The following is a 17,376-nucleotide window of genomic DNA, read 5'->3' on the forward strand; positions in this document are numbered from 1 at the left end:
ATTCTTAATGATATTTTAATACGCATGCGCTGCGTCGATCAAAGCATCTAGCAGGTATCGGTAGTGTCTCTGTTGTGTAGTGCGGGATAACCTTCCCATTTGTTCCAACATACAAATTGACTAAAATTTCACATTTTCAAAAAGGTATGACTCAGATGGGTCTATTCTTGATAGGTTGCTATCCATAATATATTTTGAGTAGTGCCCTATTAAGGGAAAAGGCAATTAGGAGTTATCCGCAACTAGGTCACAATCACAATTATCAACGAGCAGTTTATTTGAGATCAGCATAGACTAAGTGATCTCATATTTCAAACATTCTTTACTTTCTTATTATTGGTCCTATTTATTTCAAACTTTAAATCAAATGTCAATGCACATGATTAAAAGTACTTCGTTCGAATGATACATAAGTTAAAGAAATATGATATCGACCAGTGTGATAGGAAGAAAAGGGCCTGATTGCATCAGTAGTCAATTCATAAATCTACCGAATTTAGTATTATTCGATTGGTTTTTAGTCAAAAGTGATATTAATAAGCCACTACATAGATAGATTCTGCGCATGTGCAGATAGAGATCAGACGAATATTGGATACGTGCTTATGAAATTTATGTCATCATTATTAATGTATGCACCGACAGTTCTAAGGAACACAGGTGGAAGCATTCTTCTCAAGAGGGCGAACAAATATACATCCATGACTTTGGCAGCGATAATTTTAAAGTGCACAAATTGGGACAGCTCCATGTGTAAAATATCTGTGGATATTTGGGGTCAAGTGTATCATGGGCTAACTACGAACTGGTCTATTCAGCGCGATTACAAATACTGTTACCGCTATCATAATTAAATGTACATATCAACTCATCAAATCTTCTCGCAAGAGTCACTAGAATAATTTGCCACCTACGTTTTGCTTCGATTCCACAATGCAGGTATGTCGTTAATGTAAAAGCAGTGGAAACAAAAGCAATAGTTTTGTACCAGACCTAGCGTTCATGATTTCGACGGAACCAATGATGATTCAACGACTGCAAGGATATTACGGGCGAGCTGGATCATTTCCTCACCTTTGGTTTGGTCTATAAAGACCTCGTGAGGAATCTGTGAAGAGGCGCAACTATCCGGGTACCGAGCCTGTTGATCACCCACGAGAGAGCTGAGCTGGCATATGTTCTGGAGAAATTCTGAAGATTGTACGTGTTCACGCACGTGTTCACTCGCGTGTTCACTGACGTCACGGGCTAGACCATCAATGCTATGGGTATTACTGTGACATCCTCTGATGGCAAGTTGAGCAGCTTTGAGGGCCTTTTCTACACTCTGGTGGCACTTGTACGCTACCCACTCTAGTGACGGCTCATCGTGTGGTTTAAGATCGTGTTGGGCAGCGCGGAGATCTTCCTGTCCCTGGCGAAGCCAAAGGAGTGCTTTGGGGATATTTGGGAATCTTCTTGCTACTTCTCCTTGATTATACCGTTGTTGGTCTTCCCTTGCTCTCTGCTCAGCTAATTTGGGAAGGTCTTCATATGATGAATTTTCGAGTTCACTCTTGATATGTTCGAATGCTTTGTCAAACAGTTCCTTTGGACCTTCTGGATGCTTGTCGGAATGCCATTTTAGCATCAATCGGGGGAGAGCCTTCTTTGTCAGCTCCGCTGGAAGCTGCCAGATCTCCTCCAATTCTGCGGTCACCTGTCGGTTTGCTTCTTCAACATCCGTTAGAAGAGATGATTCCCGATGACCAGAAAAACACGGTCCAGCACCAACTGAGTTTACTTGGTCAGATAGAACAGGCTCCATACATGATGTGTAGTTCGGGATGTGAATCTTGTGCATGTCCAACACATTGGCCTCTATCGGGCTGTCCTTTCCAATGTCGATGAGATAAACTGACTTGAGCGACTCGTTGCATATCCTCTTGACCACTACTGCGTATATGTAGTAATCACCGTCTTCATAGGTTTGTGCGTACCCTACGTAATCGCCTGTGCTGAAAGACGTCCAGGGGTTTTGTTCCATGAGATGGTAGAGCTGTTCTGGAATAGTACTTCCAGGATTAGGCAACTTTAAATTTGTGTCATCTTCCATAAAAGCAATGCCGAACATCGCTAATGCTTCTGGGATGGTAGCTGAAGAATCTTGAGATAGCAGTATAGACATATAATTTCTATCCTCAAACAAATTTCCAAGGACTTTGTTGACATGGATTGCAACACTTACTAGCGTTACCATCCTATTTCCTACTTCACTATGTTGTACAAACAGCTCATTATCACTGTTGACGAAGGAAGGTACTTTGGTTTCACTACCTTCTATGTCTTGGCCATTGATTTGCAGAATCGAATGTAACTGCTGGATACATGTAATCTTCAGGCTAGTTAGGAGATCTCTAAACTGTTTCCTGGTCTCCCCGTCAACTGCCCGCCTGTTGTGTCTCATGATGGAGCAAACCGCCTCAAGAAACTCCTTTGACTGCAGGATTTGAAGTCTCCTTCCAAACCCACACGGTTCGTTTCCAGTCAAGTAACACTTTCGTGAATCGTTACCAGTCTTGCTCAACATTTCATTTACTTCCGTGCTTACTGCTTTCGGTTTCATCCTTTCGGGAAGCCTGGCGATAGCTTCTTGTGCGATTCGTTCATGACTTGGAAATATCTTGACGAGTGGTTGATTAGATCTAAGGAGTCGGTTTGTGTAGTGGTCGACATCATTCACTAGAAGGCTTTCTGATCGTTCCAACCTTTGCTGACATGAAGGTAGATACAGGGAGTGTCCGGGAACAAATGCAGCAGCTATCTGTTCAGGATCGGTCTTTATTAACTCTTCATAAAGCCCAAACGTGGCCCTGTCTACAATGTCTACATTTGGGTTTGACCATGCACTCGGTCCCCTTCTGTAGAGGCTTTCAAGAACAAAAGCATATTGGCGTATGGAAGGTTTCACTGTTCCGCCAAGAATTTGAAATACCTTTAAAAAAGGAACCCACTTGTTTGGCAGCTGGTAGAGAAAAGGCTCTAGATTTTCATCCGCTGTACACGAGATCTGTTCTGCAATGACTAAGCGATGCTCATCCTCGAGCTCCAAAAGGACGACAGGAACGTTTCGCAGCTCGTCTCTGATGATACAGCACCTTTCACAGGGGTCTTCCTCAGAGCAGTTTTGTCTTGCGCACTTGGAGGAAACGAATGTCAGTATTTCCTGTAGTACACCTGCAAGATCTTCAGGGGAAGATATCTTCCGGTCATTCTTCTTTTGGAGTCTGTTACATATATTCCGTAAATGCTGGATAACGATCATAAATTCGGGTTCCTGTGCAACGCCCATTTTCTCATCGAACGTTTTGTTACAAGAGTAGCATTTCTCTAAAGCCGCATATTTTGGCAGGACGCTAATGGTGGACCAAACAAGTTGTGTGTGTTCGAAAGAACTTGATCCAGAATACCTCATGAGAGTTCCTTTCTTCATGAAGGGTGGATGAATAGATTCCATCTCCTGGCTGATCCCGTCACTAACAAGAAAGTCAACCATACTGACTTCCTGTAGGAGAGAAGAGTCTTTGTGAAGGTCACATGTCCTTCCAAGTTCGAACACAAGGGCATTGGACTTCTCTTTCATCTCTTCGAGGTCAGAATGTGATTTCTGTACTTGCTGGGCGAAGGAGAGGAATAATTCTCTAGTAATAACAACTTGTAGTCCTATTTCTCGAAGGAATGGAAGTCCTAAAGAATTTTTGACGCGATCTGGTGGAAACCGGACCTCGTTCCACATTAGAGAAAATAACTGGACTTGGGGGTCATAGAAGTCCTCGGCCTTCAGCAATTCCCCATTTTCACCGGTTATGAAAAGCAGGTGACTTAATCTTAATCTCCGAATAGCTTCCTCCCTAGTTTCACTAAAGGACCTATCTGTGTTATCAATGGGTAGCGGTAGTAGTAATTTCTTAATCCGCACAAGATGTTCAAGACGACTGTCCTCGCTGAGTTGGTCAAAGACCGGCAGAATATACTGTACATACACGTCAATCTCTGTTGTATCAGTCAATTCTAGCTTCTTGTATAGAGATTGAAGCGATGTGTTGTACTGCAGAAATATAGCGCGAGTAGTACTAGTCCATTTATCTTGTTCCTTTTTTGGAATCATACTTGGGAGGACAAGAACTGTGTCAAAACCTCTGATACTGACAAAGTCACCTGCAATCGATTTGAAGCAAGGCAGGCTCTTCAACCTTTTGAGATCAGCTTGGCTTCCACAGTTACTTAAGAATCTCAGGATTTCTTCATGTTGATCAGCTTCGAGGTTTCTGAATCTCTTGACGTCTCTATCAACCCAGTACATCAAGGCATCTAAAACCCTCGTGCTATCGCCCTTGTGTGTGACGAGATGATGTATTAAGCTATTCTTGTCTTCGCGAAGAATGCATTTCTCGACCTTGTAGACGTTCAGTGATTCAAGTGCTGAGTAGATTGGCCACCATCTCTTTTCCGACTCGGTTGGTTGGACTATTATTGTAGAGGATAAACTGATAGGTGCCACAAGCTTAATTTCCTGAGGATACTGAGTTTTTGTTTCAGTGACAGGTAATATCGCCCAACGGCCAAGTTCAGCTCTGATATCGTGAGCAACATCAGTCAACGTGTTCGTCTCTGTGCATAAGGATTCAAGAAGACTCCACAAACGTTCAAACCATTCAGATGAAAGTTGGTTCTGAAGCGTTATTATTTCATCTGAAGCACACTCGAGATAAGGGTGGCAATCATCAAGAAGCGCAGATACTGCTCTCACATCAAGCTCACAAAAGACATTGGTATTTCGTGGTAGAGTGTGTAGAAAGTTGATATGTAGAAACCTATGACTCTGAGGAATGAAAAGATCGCAGAATTCTGATGCAAAGACCCGCTCATCACGTGATAACCTCCTCAAGTTCCCATCCTGAGTGAAGAGCAATGGCAGTCTGTGGAGATTTTCATTGAAGTTAGATTGTGTTCCCTTCTTGCAGTAAGCTATGAGTCCCTTCAGTCTCTTCTCGTCGTGGATCCTTGATTTTGAAAGTGTCATTGGTAATTGCCTCTGAAGGGGGTTGTCTCCGCAAAGGAAAGACACCACATTTGAAGGTAGAACTTCAAGAACTTTATAGTTTCCTGATTCATGGTTCATGGTTTCCTGATTGAGATGCTTGCATGCTTTGCAGAGACGGTGCATTATCCATGTCGGAGACTCTAGTAATGGAAATGTGATTTCGATCAGTGTCTCCTTCAGTTTTTTCACATTTTCTTGCATCTCAGCCTTCGAGGAGCTACTTGTAGGGAATGTGAAGTGATCACTCATTTGGTTTGGCAGTGTGTTGAAATATCCCACCTTTGATTCGTCTGGAGGCTGCATGTGCACGACTGGGGTCTTCCATGTTAGGAAAAAGTCGTTGTTGTCATCATCTTTTCTGTATAGAGAAGGTAATAGCATCAGGGCTTCAGAGGCAACAATTTCGTATACAGTGGCTTCAAGTGTTTTCCAGTAAGACCCTTTCTCGCCGATGTTAGGAAAGAAGGTATGGTATTTCTGAAGGAGTTTCAAAGTGTGAGCTTTTTGTTGACATGACTTCGATCCTGACCATTCATATTTCCTGACAAAGAATCCCTGTATCCACAACAGCAACTTCACATAAGCCGGTGCAATAACTTTCTGGATGAGGTGAAAGTTCCACTTTGTTTGTTCATCTGTTTTGCTACCTTCCCACAAGTGTCTTCTACTCTCATGGTCTAAGGCAAAGTATCCGTGTACGTGAACTGGAAGTCCCGTTGCAATGGGAAGGGGTAAGAAGCAGAAAGCCGTTCCTTTGAGTTCCTCTTTTTTACCTGTCAGACGGGCAGCAACAGCCCCCACTGGAAGTAGTTTACGTTTTCGCATTATGTTTTCTTCAGCCGTGTCTGCACTTCCTACTTGCTGACATATTACCCAATCCTCATCTCTTCCTTTTCCTTTCAATCTCATCTGGTATATGACTTCTGCTGGTTCTGGTTGCCAGGTACTGTCATCCTTGGCTGCTCTGCTGATATCTTGAACTTTGCGCAAGAAATCCATTTTCTTTTCACCTTCCACTTCGGTAATCTCTGCTGTGATAGCATGAGTAGAGCCAATCACTCCTGAGCTTGTTAGCTCTGAAATGCTGATTTTAGTGATGTTTTTCAGAAACAAAAGACTCTCGAATGCAGCATTCTCAAAGTCTTGTAGTAGCTTCCGAATCTCCCCAGGTCGCCATACGTTTTTGCTAAGTGTTGAAGCTTTCTCCCGCAATGGAAAACGAAAAACAGTATAGTCCTGCTCTCCATCTGCAAGAATGTCTTCCAAGTAGCATTGAAAGATATCTGGATAGGAAGAACGCACACTGCCATTAACCCTTATCTGACGGCCCGGCTTAGTCGATGTTGCTCCCGGAATATACTTCTGCAGAGGGTCAAACATGCATAATCGTTCACCTTTGGAGATGAAACTTGGGCAATCCGTAAGTTGATACACCGCATTGAAACCGACTCCATAACGGCCTATTTTTCCCATATGATCAGCTTTGCTACCTTCTCCAAGATTCTGTATCCCACGAATATCTTCATCTGTAAAAGATTGGTTGTTGAAGACACAAAGAGCAGGACCCTGCAAAGCTTTCATGCTATCTCCTAGAAGTTTATTTCCATTATGTGAGCGAGGATCGTAGACAAAATGGATTTCAGTTGCTCCGGCATCGTCAGCATTCTGAAGAAGTTCCTTCAGAATTGTTTCATCAGATGGGTATGAATCGAGAATCCGCTTTATACGGGTTGTAAGTTTCTCATGTTGGCCAAACTCTTCCCCTGGGAAATCAATATCGTATAACTGGAGCATCTGTTGTCGAACATCCTTCACTTTTAGCTTCTTTGCAAGCATAAAACTGATTTTCATGTGACACTTATGGAGTTCGATTTCGTCGTATTCAAACCAATCAACGTCAGTGTAGCAGAGATCTGATATAGGCCTCATGCACTTGTCCTCATCTGGAAGAAATGCATCTAGAGGCCGTCTCCCATCATCATCTTTGAGGAAACTAGCAAGTCGATCGGCAGCTAGGATAGCAACCTCCAAGACCTCATCATCTAAAGGTTCCCCACTGCTATCCTCGTGTATAGATTGGAGAACACCTTGATAGTCTCCGGCATCAAATTCCCTCTTCAATGCTGCACGTTCCAGAAGAATGGGATATTGTTTCAGGAACTGGGAAGCTTTAAATAGATACGGTGGAAGATCTCTACCTCCATCGGCAACCACAGAGGCCACTACAAACTTGCGATCTACAAGGAAGAACGATTGATTCTGAAGATCTTCGTTAGAGATGTCTGGACTATTTTCTTTACAAGCAATTTCAACACGTTCGTAGACCGCTTCGCTTATCATTTGTAACCGATTATCAGAAATGGATTCCTTATTCATTTCGTAGTGACTACGAAAGTTCGAGAACTGCTTGAGTACACCTTGAACAGAGGGATATTTATCTGCAAGACCAAGACAGTGCTCGACTTTCCTTGGAAGCTTCCACACTCCTGATTCATCCACAACGTTTGATGTGCTGCTTACCAAATATCTTTTAGAATGAGAGTACACATCGTTAGCAGATGCATAAGCACAGTCTGTTTCCACCCATGGTAGAGCTGGATCTCTGTTTTCGTTACACATGATAGGCAAGAATGGGATACTCGAAAGCCGTTCTTTGAGGAGTGTTTTCTCATTCCAATCACTCCCCAACATCTCCGCCAGATACTTCAGTACAGCATGGCATCTCGCTTGAGCTACTTCCATACAGCTTGAATGTAGAATGTGAACAGTCTCGCATCGCTCGACGAAAATATCTTCATGAAGATAGTCTTTCATCATTCCTAGCTTAGTTAGTGACGCCAATGTGTTGATGTCAGTGAATTTTTCTCTCAGAGGGAAAACCTTATCGGACTCCGAGAACAAAGGTGCAGCTTTGCCTTTCGGGTGTACTAGATCACAAGGTTTCCGCAGTTCAGTTCCCCCCTCTACTGGTATGCATTTTACATCTTTTAGTTTCTGCTGTAGTGTGTCTTCACTGTTATTGAGTGCAAACAAAACCAGTTGATTTCGGATGCTGTCGGGCATCTGACTGATGTGTGGTAGAAAAACTTCATTGAAGAACCTGTTGAAATCGTAAGTTCTCTTAAGAACTTCATCTATCACCTGTACTCTCTTTAGGGCTCTCCACGTTTTCTTGGTCAACGACATCACTTCCATTGAGGGGAGATGGTCGCGTAGTACCTTCGTTACCACATCACTGACTGATGTCTCTTTCTGAACTTCTTCACTAAGGAACACAACATTCGTGAACTGATGCGATTTGCCATCTTTCCAGAACAATGATGGTTCACGGCCATCAAACCCATGTACTATTGCTTTGTAGAAAGCGTCAAACAGAACCGAACATTCCGAATTATTTGGTACGTCATCAATATCTGGCCACAACTCCTCATGAGACATATCTGTGCCGTATGTGTCCTTCACTTGTTGAATAAACTCACTGTCAGACAAGAGTGCAACGTACGCTCTGCATATCACATCTGTAAGAAGTATGTGATTCCATTTCTCAGATATCAACCTTCCATCGGGCACTGGCATATGAAGACTCCGCCGATCCTCTTTTACAGCGAAAGATCCGTTGATATGTACCGGGAACAAGCTGGGAATTGAGAGGGAGAGAAAGCAGTACATCTGCTTCTCAAATTCAGACATTGGTGGTCTATGAAAAGGAAAGGCAACCGCACCTTCAGGTGAAAGTCCACACTCTTTGCCATCCGGAGATTTTGCAAGAGATGCTGCCTGTTCTGAAGTCTTGCATATCACTTTGACAATGTCCAGGTCTTCACTAACTTTTGGTTTCTGTGACATCATTTCATTTCCCTTTGCAGTCATTGTGCAGTGGATTGATTCAGTTGAAACGACGGTAGTATCGTCCTTCATCCTCGGAGATCGCATAGTCTTTTGTATGGTGAGTAACTCCTCAGCCCTCGAAGGATCGCTAGAATTCTCAGAAAGGTAGAACAGGGCAACCTTCTTTACCTTTTTGGTGAACACCAGGAGGTTTTGTGATGATTCCCACATTTTCTGCATCAGGTTGATCAGTTTCTCCCCATCGTAGCTCTCCTTGCATATTTGGCTTTTCTGTGCAGCTTCTTTCGAACGGAGGGGCAGTCTAAAGAGTGTTCCGTCGTAGTTGAATGGCTCATTTCCTCCACTGAAATTGAGCCCGAACACTCCCTTGAATGGCTTGAACTGATCTGGGAATCTCCGGAGTGGTTTGGAGCTATTCAATCTGAGACGTACACCGGGTTGACTCTTGTTCGGGAGAACGCTTCCGAGATGTGTGGTATGAGGGTCGAAAAACTGCATGTAGTCCCTACTAACAAAGCTTGGAACATCAGTTATGCGGTACACCGAGTTGAAACCGGTCCCAAATTTCCCAATCTTTTTAGCGTCCTTTTCCTTGGTACGCCCTCCAAGCCGAAGAATATTCTCAAAGTCTTGGTCTGAGAATACAGCATCGTTGTATACCCAAAGGGCTGGTCCCTGACAAGACTTCATTTCAGGATCGAATAGTTTCTGGTTAGCATTTTCGTTATTTCTCATGTCGATGAGAAAGCCGACTTCCTGAGCTCCTGCATCTTCCGCATTCTGTATCATTTCACTAACGATGGCGGTGTCCACATAGTTGTTCTTGAGAATATTCCACAAGCGAGTAGTCAAGGGTTCATGCTGCCCAGCTTGTGTAAAAACGGGCAATTCTTCTGAGTCTAGAAGAAGTCGACTGACAGGTCGGACATGAAGGAATATTGCAAGGTCCATTGAGATATCTGAATGAATCAAAGTAAAGTCTTCATCGTCATCCATCTCCTCATTGTCGGTGCTTTGTCTCAACCAGTCTCTGTCCACGTATGCGCTCTCATCAACTGGAATGAGACGACATTCTCCTTTTCGCGATGGAACGAGTAATCGTAACACAGCTTCTTCTGAGAGCTCTTCTTCGGCACGTAGATGGTGCAGGATCTGCAGTACAAGTTGGCGCTGTCCTTGTTGGAAGGCCACATCATTTTCTGAATCGTCACATCTTTTTTTGATCTCATGCAGTATGTCAACCAGAGCATTGGAGTTTGCCGCCATGTTTTTTTCAACTCCTAGCGCTTCAAACAAGTCTGCAAATGCAATAGTAGATGGCGGAATAGATGCCATGTAAGGAGCCAAATGAAACGGAGGTTCTACCACACACATTTTGCTTGGTTCCGAAAAGCCACTTCCATTCCAGATACAAACTTTAGCTCGATTGAGGATGAGGTTCTTGATGTTCTTGTCCTGGCGCCACGATTCCATTAGAAATGAATAGATCTCCTTAAGCATTGGTACTATATCAGTAACATCTTCCCCAGTTCTGTCTTCTGCATACCTGACACAGTGATCTAACTGTGTCATGACGTCCGAAATTATTGGAGATGGGATATTCATTCCAATCTTTGTGTAGACTGAAGAGAAACGACTCTCGTCCTCCTGGGAAGTAAAGCATCTAGAGGCTCCACATATCAGTACATCTAGCTTCTTTTCTCTCAGAATTTCACGGGGAGTTGACAGTCTCGTAGAACGTTTACCATACCACTCAATAGCTGAGGGGTAATACTCTGGATGAGACTGTCTGCAAGGAATGCATTGCTTCTGTTTCATACGATCAATGACAGATCTTTCGAGAAGGCTTTGGTTACTTGTGAGGAGCTCTAGTAGCGTTCGAGCCTTTTCTGGGTTTTGAGATTCATCAACCATCTCAACACATGTAATCAACTCGGATGAAGTAACTTCACTTGGTTCACGCATGCCAAACTGTTTGAAAGCTACTATGAACTGAGGTGAATCAAATGGTGCCATCGGAAATACTCCTTGAGAGGCAAACAGTTCGTCAAGCAATGGATCACTTGGATCAAGGAGTTCACAGGGAGACAGTAAAGAATTATTCTTGTTGGGGATGAATTTCATATGACGCAGAATGCCTACGCTGGACTTGCAGTTGATCTTGATATCTTCCCAGTGCTCCATTATCCACTGCAAGACGAGCTGTTTTTCTTGCTTGGTGTACAATAGCCCTTTTTGAATTTCTTCCAAGATTTTCATTATCACCTGATATTTTGATAATAGACAGACTTCTAACTTCTGTAGCAGACATTTAGATTTTGTTCTTCCATCGATCAAGAGCCCCGTCAACTTCAGTGGAGCAGGAATATCGTCTTGGCAACAATCAATGTACCCTTCGCATTGTTCAATGGTGACTAAAGGTTTGTTTGAACTTCCGGTTCCATCGACTCTTTCAAATAGTGGTAGGCAACTTAGAAGTTTCTTACCATCATGGGAGAGTTTTGCCTGTGCAAGATATTCTACGAGAACATCTCTATCAATGGTGGAGAAGGAATGGAATATCTGGACCAGTAGTTCAACATCTGAAAGCAGGAGGCATTTAACTACCCCTTCTGATGTTGGCATCTTGATATATTCATCACGCATGATAGCTGGATGGCGGAGAACATAATCAGGGCAGTTTGTGACTGTCACTCCAAGCTGTTGTAGAATGTTTGCCAGATCATTTGTCAATGTGAGACTTTGGTGACTTCTCTGGATAATTCCCGACTTTGGGCACAGTGGTAGTAATCTTCTACCCTCATCATCGGCCTCAAACAACGGTACAAGATGGATACCTTCAAAGAGAAGTAACTTACTTGAACTCTCTCTGTACAGCATTGACCAGACCTTTTCAAGCCATGTATTTAGAGAAGGCCCGTCTGTGTCTTGTACCCAGGTCCCTTGATCGTCTATCCGAGTTTTCATACTGGTCTTCAAGAGCTCAGCTACTGCATCAAGGGTTAATGCGTTTAGCTGATAACGCCCATCTGCACATGAAATAAAGAATAATTACAATTGTTAATTTATTTACACAAAAGTTAATCGTTTCTGTATTTGCTATGCCTCTATTGTTGAAGTTATTGTATAAACTGTCAATAAAGGTTATGAAAACATTCCCATGAGGTCGTATTTGGCATCACTTTTAAATAGTAGGAAAATATAAGAATTAAGTTTCGACGATGCCCGACTAAAGAATTCAGGCTATGCATAATCCGCTCAAATATTTTGCCCATTTTTAAAAGTCAATCTATCCAGTTTGCACCAATGAATGTACTTTTGTGATACAATCTAGTAAATCGAACGAAAACAAATCAAAGAAATGTGCCTGCGGCAGTTTCTACAGGAAAGTGGTTGACACTTCGCCTCCCCCCTCCCCCATATATCAGTGAAATAACTCATTCCATTTTATGGATTAAAACCTGATTTTCAGATACCTAGCTGTATTCTTTCTATTCGAAGGAAAAATTTCCACATAAAATTGTGACGAAATTAATATAATCATTCCAGCCGTAATTAACAATCTCTAAGTTTATCTTAGATGAGGCCACTTTCAATCATAATCTATGTTGCTGAATTTCTCATCTTTACCCAAGGTAATTCGGTTAGAGGATAAAATAATGAAAACCAAAACACACCCATATTTGACAGGAGTTCATGAAGCGGCTTGTCCTCTGGTACCGTTCTGATGAATTGATGATTTCCTCCTAGGATAAGCTGCCGGTGGAACTTGGTGGTTGGTATGTACACTTTCTTTTCATCAGAACTCGAGAAGACGTGGACGCTTCCGTCATCGAGAGGAAGAAGACATAATCCTTCCAGATCCTGTCTGGCGTCCTCTCGCAAGATGAATTCAAGGATCAGAAGCTTTTCATCAGCATTGAGCTTGGTCAAAATCGCAGGATCTTCACGGAGGCAACGGCAAAGGCTGGAAGCAGAAACAGTGGATATCTGATCTTTGTAGAACTTCCTGATGGCCTGTCTGCACACATTGAGAACCCTTGCGTATGCAATGCCTTTGATGTTGAAACACTTGAGGATGGCCTTTTCCATATCTTCATCCACATTCAATTCGTTGAAGTGGACGTCTGCGATGTTCATCCACCCATTATTGTCGCTATGTATGATAGTTTCCTGGAAGAGAGCATTGTAGAATGGTTCCAAGAGAATGTCCCAGTTTCCACGAACCTCTTTATGATCTGGCCACGATCGATAGATGCAATCGGTGGTCACTTTATCCTGGGAGGTGTGAATACTAATGGCGTATTTGATCGCGTCGACATATACAATGGGAATAAGTTCTCTCACAAGAAGTTGGTTCCATTGTGCTGGAGTGTCCGTTTGGTCAGGTCCGGGCCACTTGATCCCGCGGCGATCGCTATTGACAGCAAAGAATCCATGCACATGAACTGGTAAACCCGTCTGACTCTCCTCACCAGGTGGCAGGGGAAGAAAGCAGAACACTCTACCAATGTTGTTATCCTCTGCTTCTCCTGCTACATTGCTTGGTTCTGAAGAACTCACGGGAATAGCAACAGCTGCCCACGGGAGATAACTTTGCTTCTCGGCCAAATCGGAAAGCTCTCGAGACATGCTATCACCCGCGATATGATGACTAACAACCCAGCGTTGTGCCTTGGATGCCTCCGGTGTTTCGGTAGTGAATGTCACACAATCAATCAACTTGATTGGCCCTCTGCGCCCACTGACATCAGAGCAGTAACTTTCTAGACGTAAAGAAAATTCCTTTCCCGGTGGATGTGTTTCTGGATCGTGTTCCCTTCGAACTCGTACAACTAGTGATGGCTCTTGCAGACCGGATGGCCTCTTTAACACCTCGATGTTATTCAAAGAGCGCAAAAACAGGATAGCAACATCAGCATCGGCTCGAAAAGCCAGGAGGAGCTCGCTTAATGTGCCTTCATCGCTGTATATTTTGTCACTTAAACTATTTGCGGTATGCCGCAGAGGAAATCTAAACAACGTGCCATCGAAATATCCCGTCGAAATTCCTCCTGTTACTCCGGGAAATATGTTGTGATAGGGTTGAAACTGGTCTTCGTTATTCGAGAATATGTCGCTGTCGAATCCGAGACCAAATTGCCATCCAGTTTTGACTCTACCACGCTTGTCAAAAAAATGTTCCTCTAATGGATCAATGAATGCCAGCTTTTGGTCGCTCATGATGCTCGGTAAATCTGAAAAGTAATTGAAAATTATAAAGAATAATAAAACAATAATGCGCACAATGCAAAAAAGTATATAACACAACCAAATGATTGATAAGATCAATGTTTCCGTATCGAATAACTTAACATGACGCTTGTTTCTTTTGAATCATTTTTTTCAGCAGCTTTGTCTGAAGAGACCAAACTCGCCAGTAACTACTATTATCAACTATTACTATGGTGATTATGCTCTGATTTTTCAAACTCACTTAGTTTTATCTTAGAATAGCAATTACTTCATCTTTCACAGATAAACCACTTTCCATAAAAGCACATTTTAATAGCCAATAAGCGCTGGAAAACAACCCCAGAGTATCAAGACCTTTGCCTCAGGAGGGGCTAACTACTCTGATCTATAACGAAACGACTTTTAAGGGTCTTTATTTCAGCACAGGCAGGGGGTGGGGTGGTATCACCAAAGTGAAATATTGTGAGAATATAAACTAGGTCATTATAGGAACGTGTCGGGAAGCACACAACTATAATGTTGTGTGCTTCCATTTTTTCGTATAATGTATATATTTGTACTTATCGTTCTCACCTGTTATGTGGTACACGGAGTTGAATCCAATGCCGAAACGTCCAACCTTCAAGCGATCCGTCTTCTTCTTGCTGCGGGCAGGTGTCTGAATCCCATCCCAGTCGGCTTTCTTGAACTTGGCGTTGTTGAAGGAGTAGAGGGCTGGACCTTGGTAAGGTGCTAGAGAATCTCGGTACAGTGTCTCGGTCCCATGGTGCCGTACGTCATATAGGAATTTGACAGTATCTGCGCCGGCATCCTCGGCGTTCTGAACAAGCTCCTGCAAAGGCAAAGTAGCGTCATTTTTTAACAGGGCTTGAGCTCTTCCAGAAAAAGAAATCTAGGACCATGTACAAAAAACTTGTTCTATTCATGTTTCGTACCTCACATTAATGGCAAACCACCATTCCCAGCGGGGGCCACCCCTCTTTGTTTAGAATTTAGCTAACTCGTACCATTTTGAATAATTTTTTTTGTAGTAGGTCGAAGTCTATGAAACCTAGACAGCTGCATAGTACATGGCCAATACATATTAGTCAATACAACGAGTTTTGATCTTGAAAATGATATTAATAAAAAGTGCAAGCTCCATGCCATTTTATTCTCCACATCAAAGGCGGCGCTCTGGGGGGGGGGGGGGGGGGCAAGTGGGTACAGTGCCCCAACACTTTTTCAAGTACCCCCAAAAGTGCACCTTTTCACTATAAATAAACGCCCCTTTTTTTCTAATAAGTGCCCCTTTCCCCTTTTTCATTAGTGTCCCTTTTTATTTCTGATAAATGTCTTTAATCGATTTTGACAGGTACCCTTTCCCCTCCGTAATAAATGTCCCCTTCCCTTTCTTATAAATGCCTTTTATCACCTCCGATGAGTGCCTCTTTGTAAGTGTGAGAAGTGCTTCTTTTCACCTCTGATAAGCGCCCCTTTCACTTTGAAACGTGCTCTTTATCCCTTTCTAATAGGCGCCCTTTTCCCTTCTGATAAGTGCCCATATTTTTCTTTGCAATAAGTATCCCTTCATCTTTCATATTTCCCTTGCAAAACGTACATCTTTCCCCTCTAGTAAGTGTCTATTTCACTCTCTGATTGTCCCTTTCTGAGTATGAGAAGTTCCCCTTTTACTCTGACACGTACCTCTTTCATTTCTAATAAGTGCCCTTTCACCTTCCTATAATTGCTCCTTTTTACTTTCTTATAAGTGCCCATTACCCTTCTTCTCAAGGGGGGGGGGGGGGGTATGAGTACAATGCCCCAAATTTTATGAGAGTGAACTGTGCTTATTTTTCAGAAATTTTTAGTAATTTAAAGATCATTCGGTTAATCGCATTATAACTAAGAACCGCAGTGAATGGTTTACCTTTATGATCTGGCCGTCACTATATTCTCTTAAAATGGTCTTTAAGTAGTCTACTAAAGGTGGAACGGATATCCCAAAATCATCTGGAAAAAAGAGAAGAGAAATTGTGTAATGTATTGAAATACAATTGTTTCTGATATATCTAGTTATAATGTTTTTAAACAAAAATTCACCGAGCATATGTCATGTTTGGAATCATAAAAAACTCTCCGCCTTTCATTAACAATATGGACTTAACCGAGAAAGATATGATTCATTTACTAAGCTAAAAATGATTCTTTGATAAATGTTTTGAGGGCTTAATTCATGAATGTGTTAAAATGAATTTTACTCACGGTCTTTGTCTTCTCTCTCTGCCTGTGCATGTGAATGAAACGGTGGAAAAAGAGGTAAGGAAAATACAGAATAAACCGATTCAGCATATTATTAAAACACAATAAAACTGCAGTCTTTGTACTCAGATGCTCTCCATTACAGTTGCGTAACATGAGTCAAGCTAACGTGGAGGCACTATCATGGGGGGGGGGGGGGGGTTGGGAGTGTGGGAAGGGATCCCATCGTCTTTTTTTCTCGCCCTTTTCCCATTCCTCTCTTTCTTTTTTCTGTCCTTTTACCCGCTTCTTTCTTTTCTAATGTTTTTCTTCGTGATTCGATTGCTCGAGCAGATGGCCCCTATCATCCCCTACCTACCTGCAACTAGGCCCTAAATCGGAAGGGGCATCCACAATTGTGGCCCTTTTGACCAAAAAAAAAGAAAGAAATATTTCAAAGAAAATTTGAACCAAATTGGTGTCATGTATGAGAGAGAATTAAATTACCTACACTTTGTTACCAATTTCAATGGAACATCCAATTTGTAAGTAAAAAAGCATTTGGTGAATTAGTGTTTCTTCTAAAAAATGAATTTGATCGAGATTCTTTCCCATATAACAAAATCAGATAAATGTATTTTTGTAACTTTGCGGGCATTCGTCCACCTTCAAGAACAACATTTTATGCAAAGGAGACGTTTATACCTCTTTTCATTGAAAGATAGAGTCCCAAAGTTCTTGGCCAGCTTTGTATACTACTGTATTGAGGAAGTGTTTGGTGTGTTTAAATCTAGTTTTAAAGATAGATTTCAAGTGAAACCTCAAATCACCATGGGTTGATGTCATATGATGGAAATTAGATTACCTCTAGGTTGATATCAATTTCGTTGAGTTAGGGAATGTATGTGTGTGTGTGTGTGTGTGTGTGTGTGAGAGAACACGGGTGTGATATATAGGTATTGGAATGAATAGGTGTATTTTTTATATTT

The 17,376-nt window shown here is 42.3% G+C and overlaps 1 protein-coding gene across 1 annotated transcript; it reads right to left on the reverse strand.

Annotated features, from left to right (window-relative positions):
• Nucleotides 1-1,000: 1,000 nt before the first annotated feature.
• Nucleotides 1,001-17,068, reverse strand: LOC115923720 (sacsin-like). Its single transcript, XM_030984986.1, has 5 exons — nt 17,035-17,068; nt 16,077-16,159; nt 14,741-14,999; nt 12,610-14,169; nt 1,001-11,961 (listed from the first exon to the last, which is right to left on the reverse strand). Exons 1-5 carry the CDS (start codon nt 17,066-17,068, stop codon nt 1,001-1,003), a joined length of 12,897 nt encoding a protein of 4,298 aa, XP_030840846.1.
• Nucleotides 17,069-17,376: the final 308 nt, after the last annotated feature.

Source organism: Strongylocentrotus purpuratus, unplaced genomic scaffold (assembly GCF_000002235.5).
Source record: "Strongylocentrotus purpuratus isolate Spur 01 unplaced genomic scaffold, Spur_5.0 spur5_scaffold_14, whole genome shotgun sequence".
In the NCBI taxonomy this organism is placed as follows: Eukaryota; Metazoa; Echinodermata; class Echinoidea; order Camarodonta; family Strongylocentrotidae; genus Strongylocentrotus; species Strongylocentrotus purpuratus.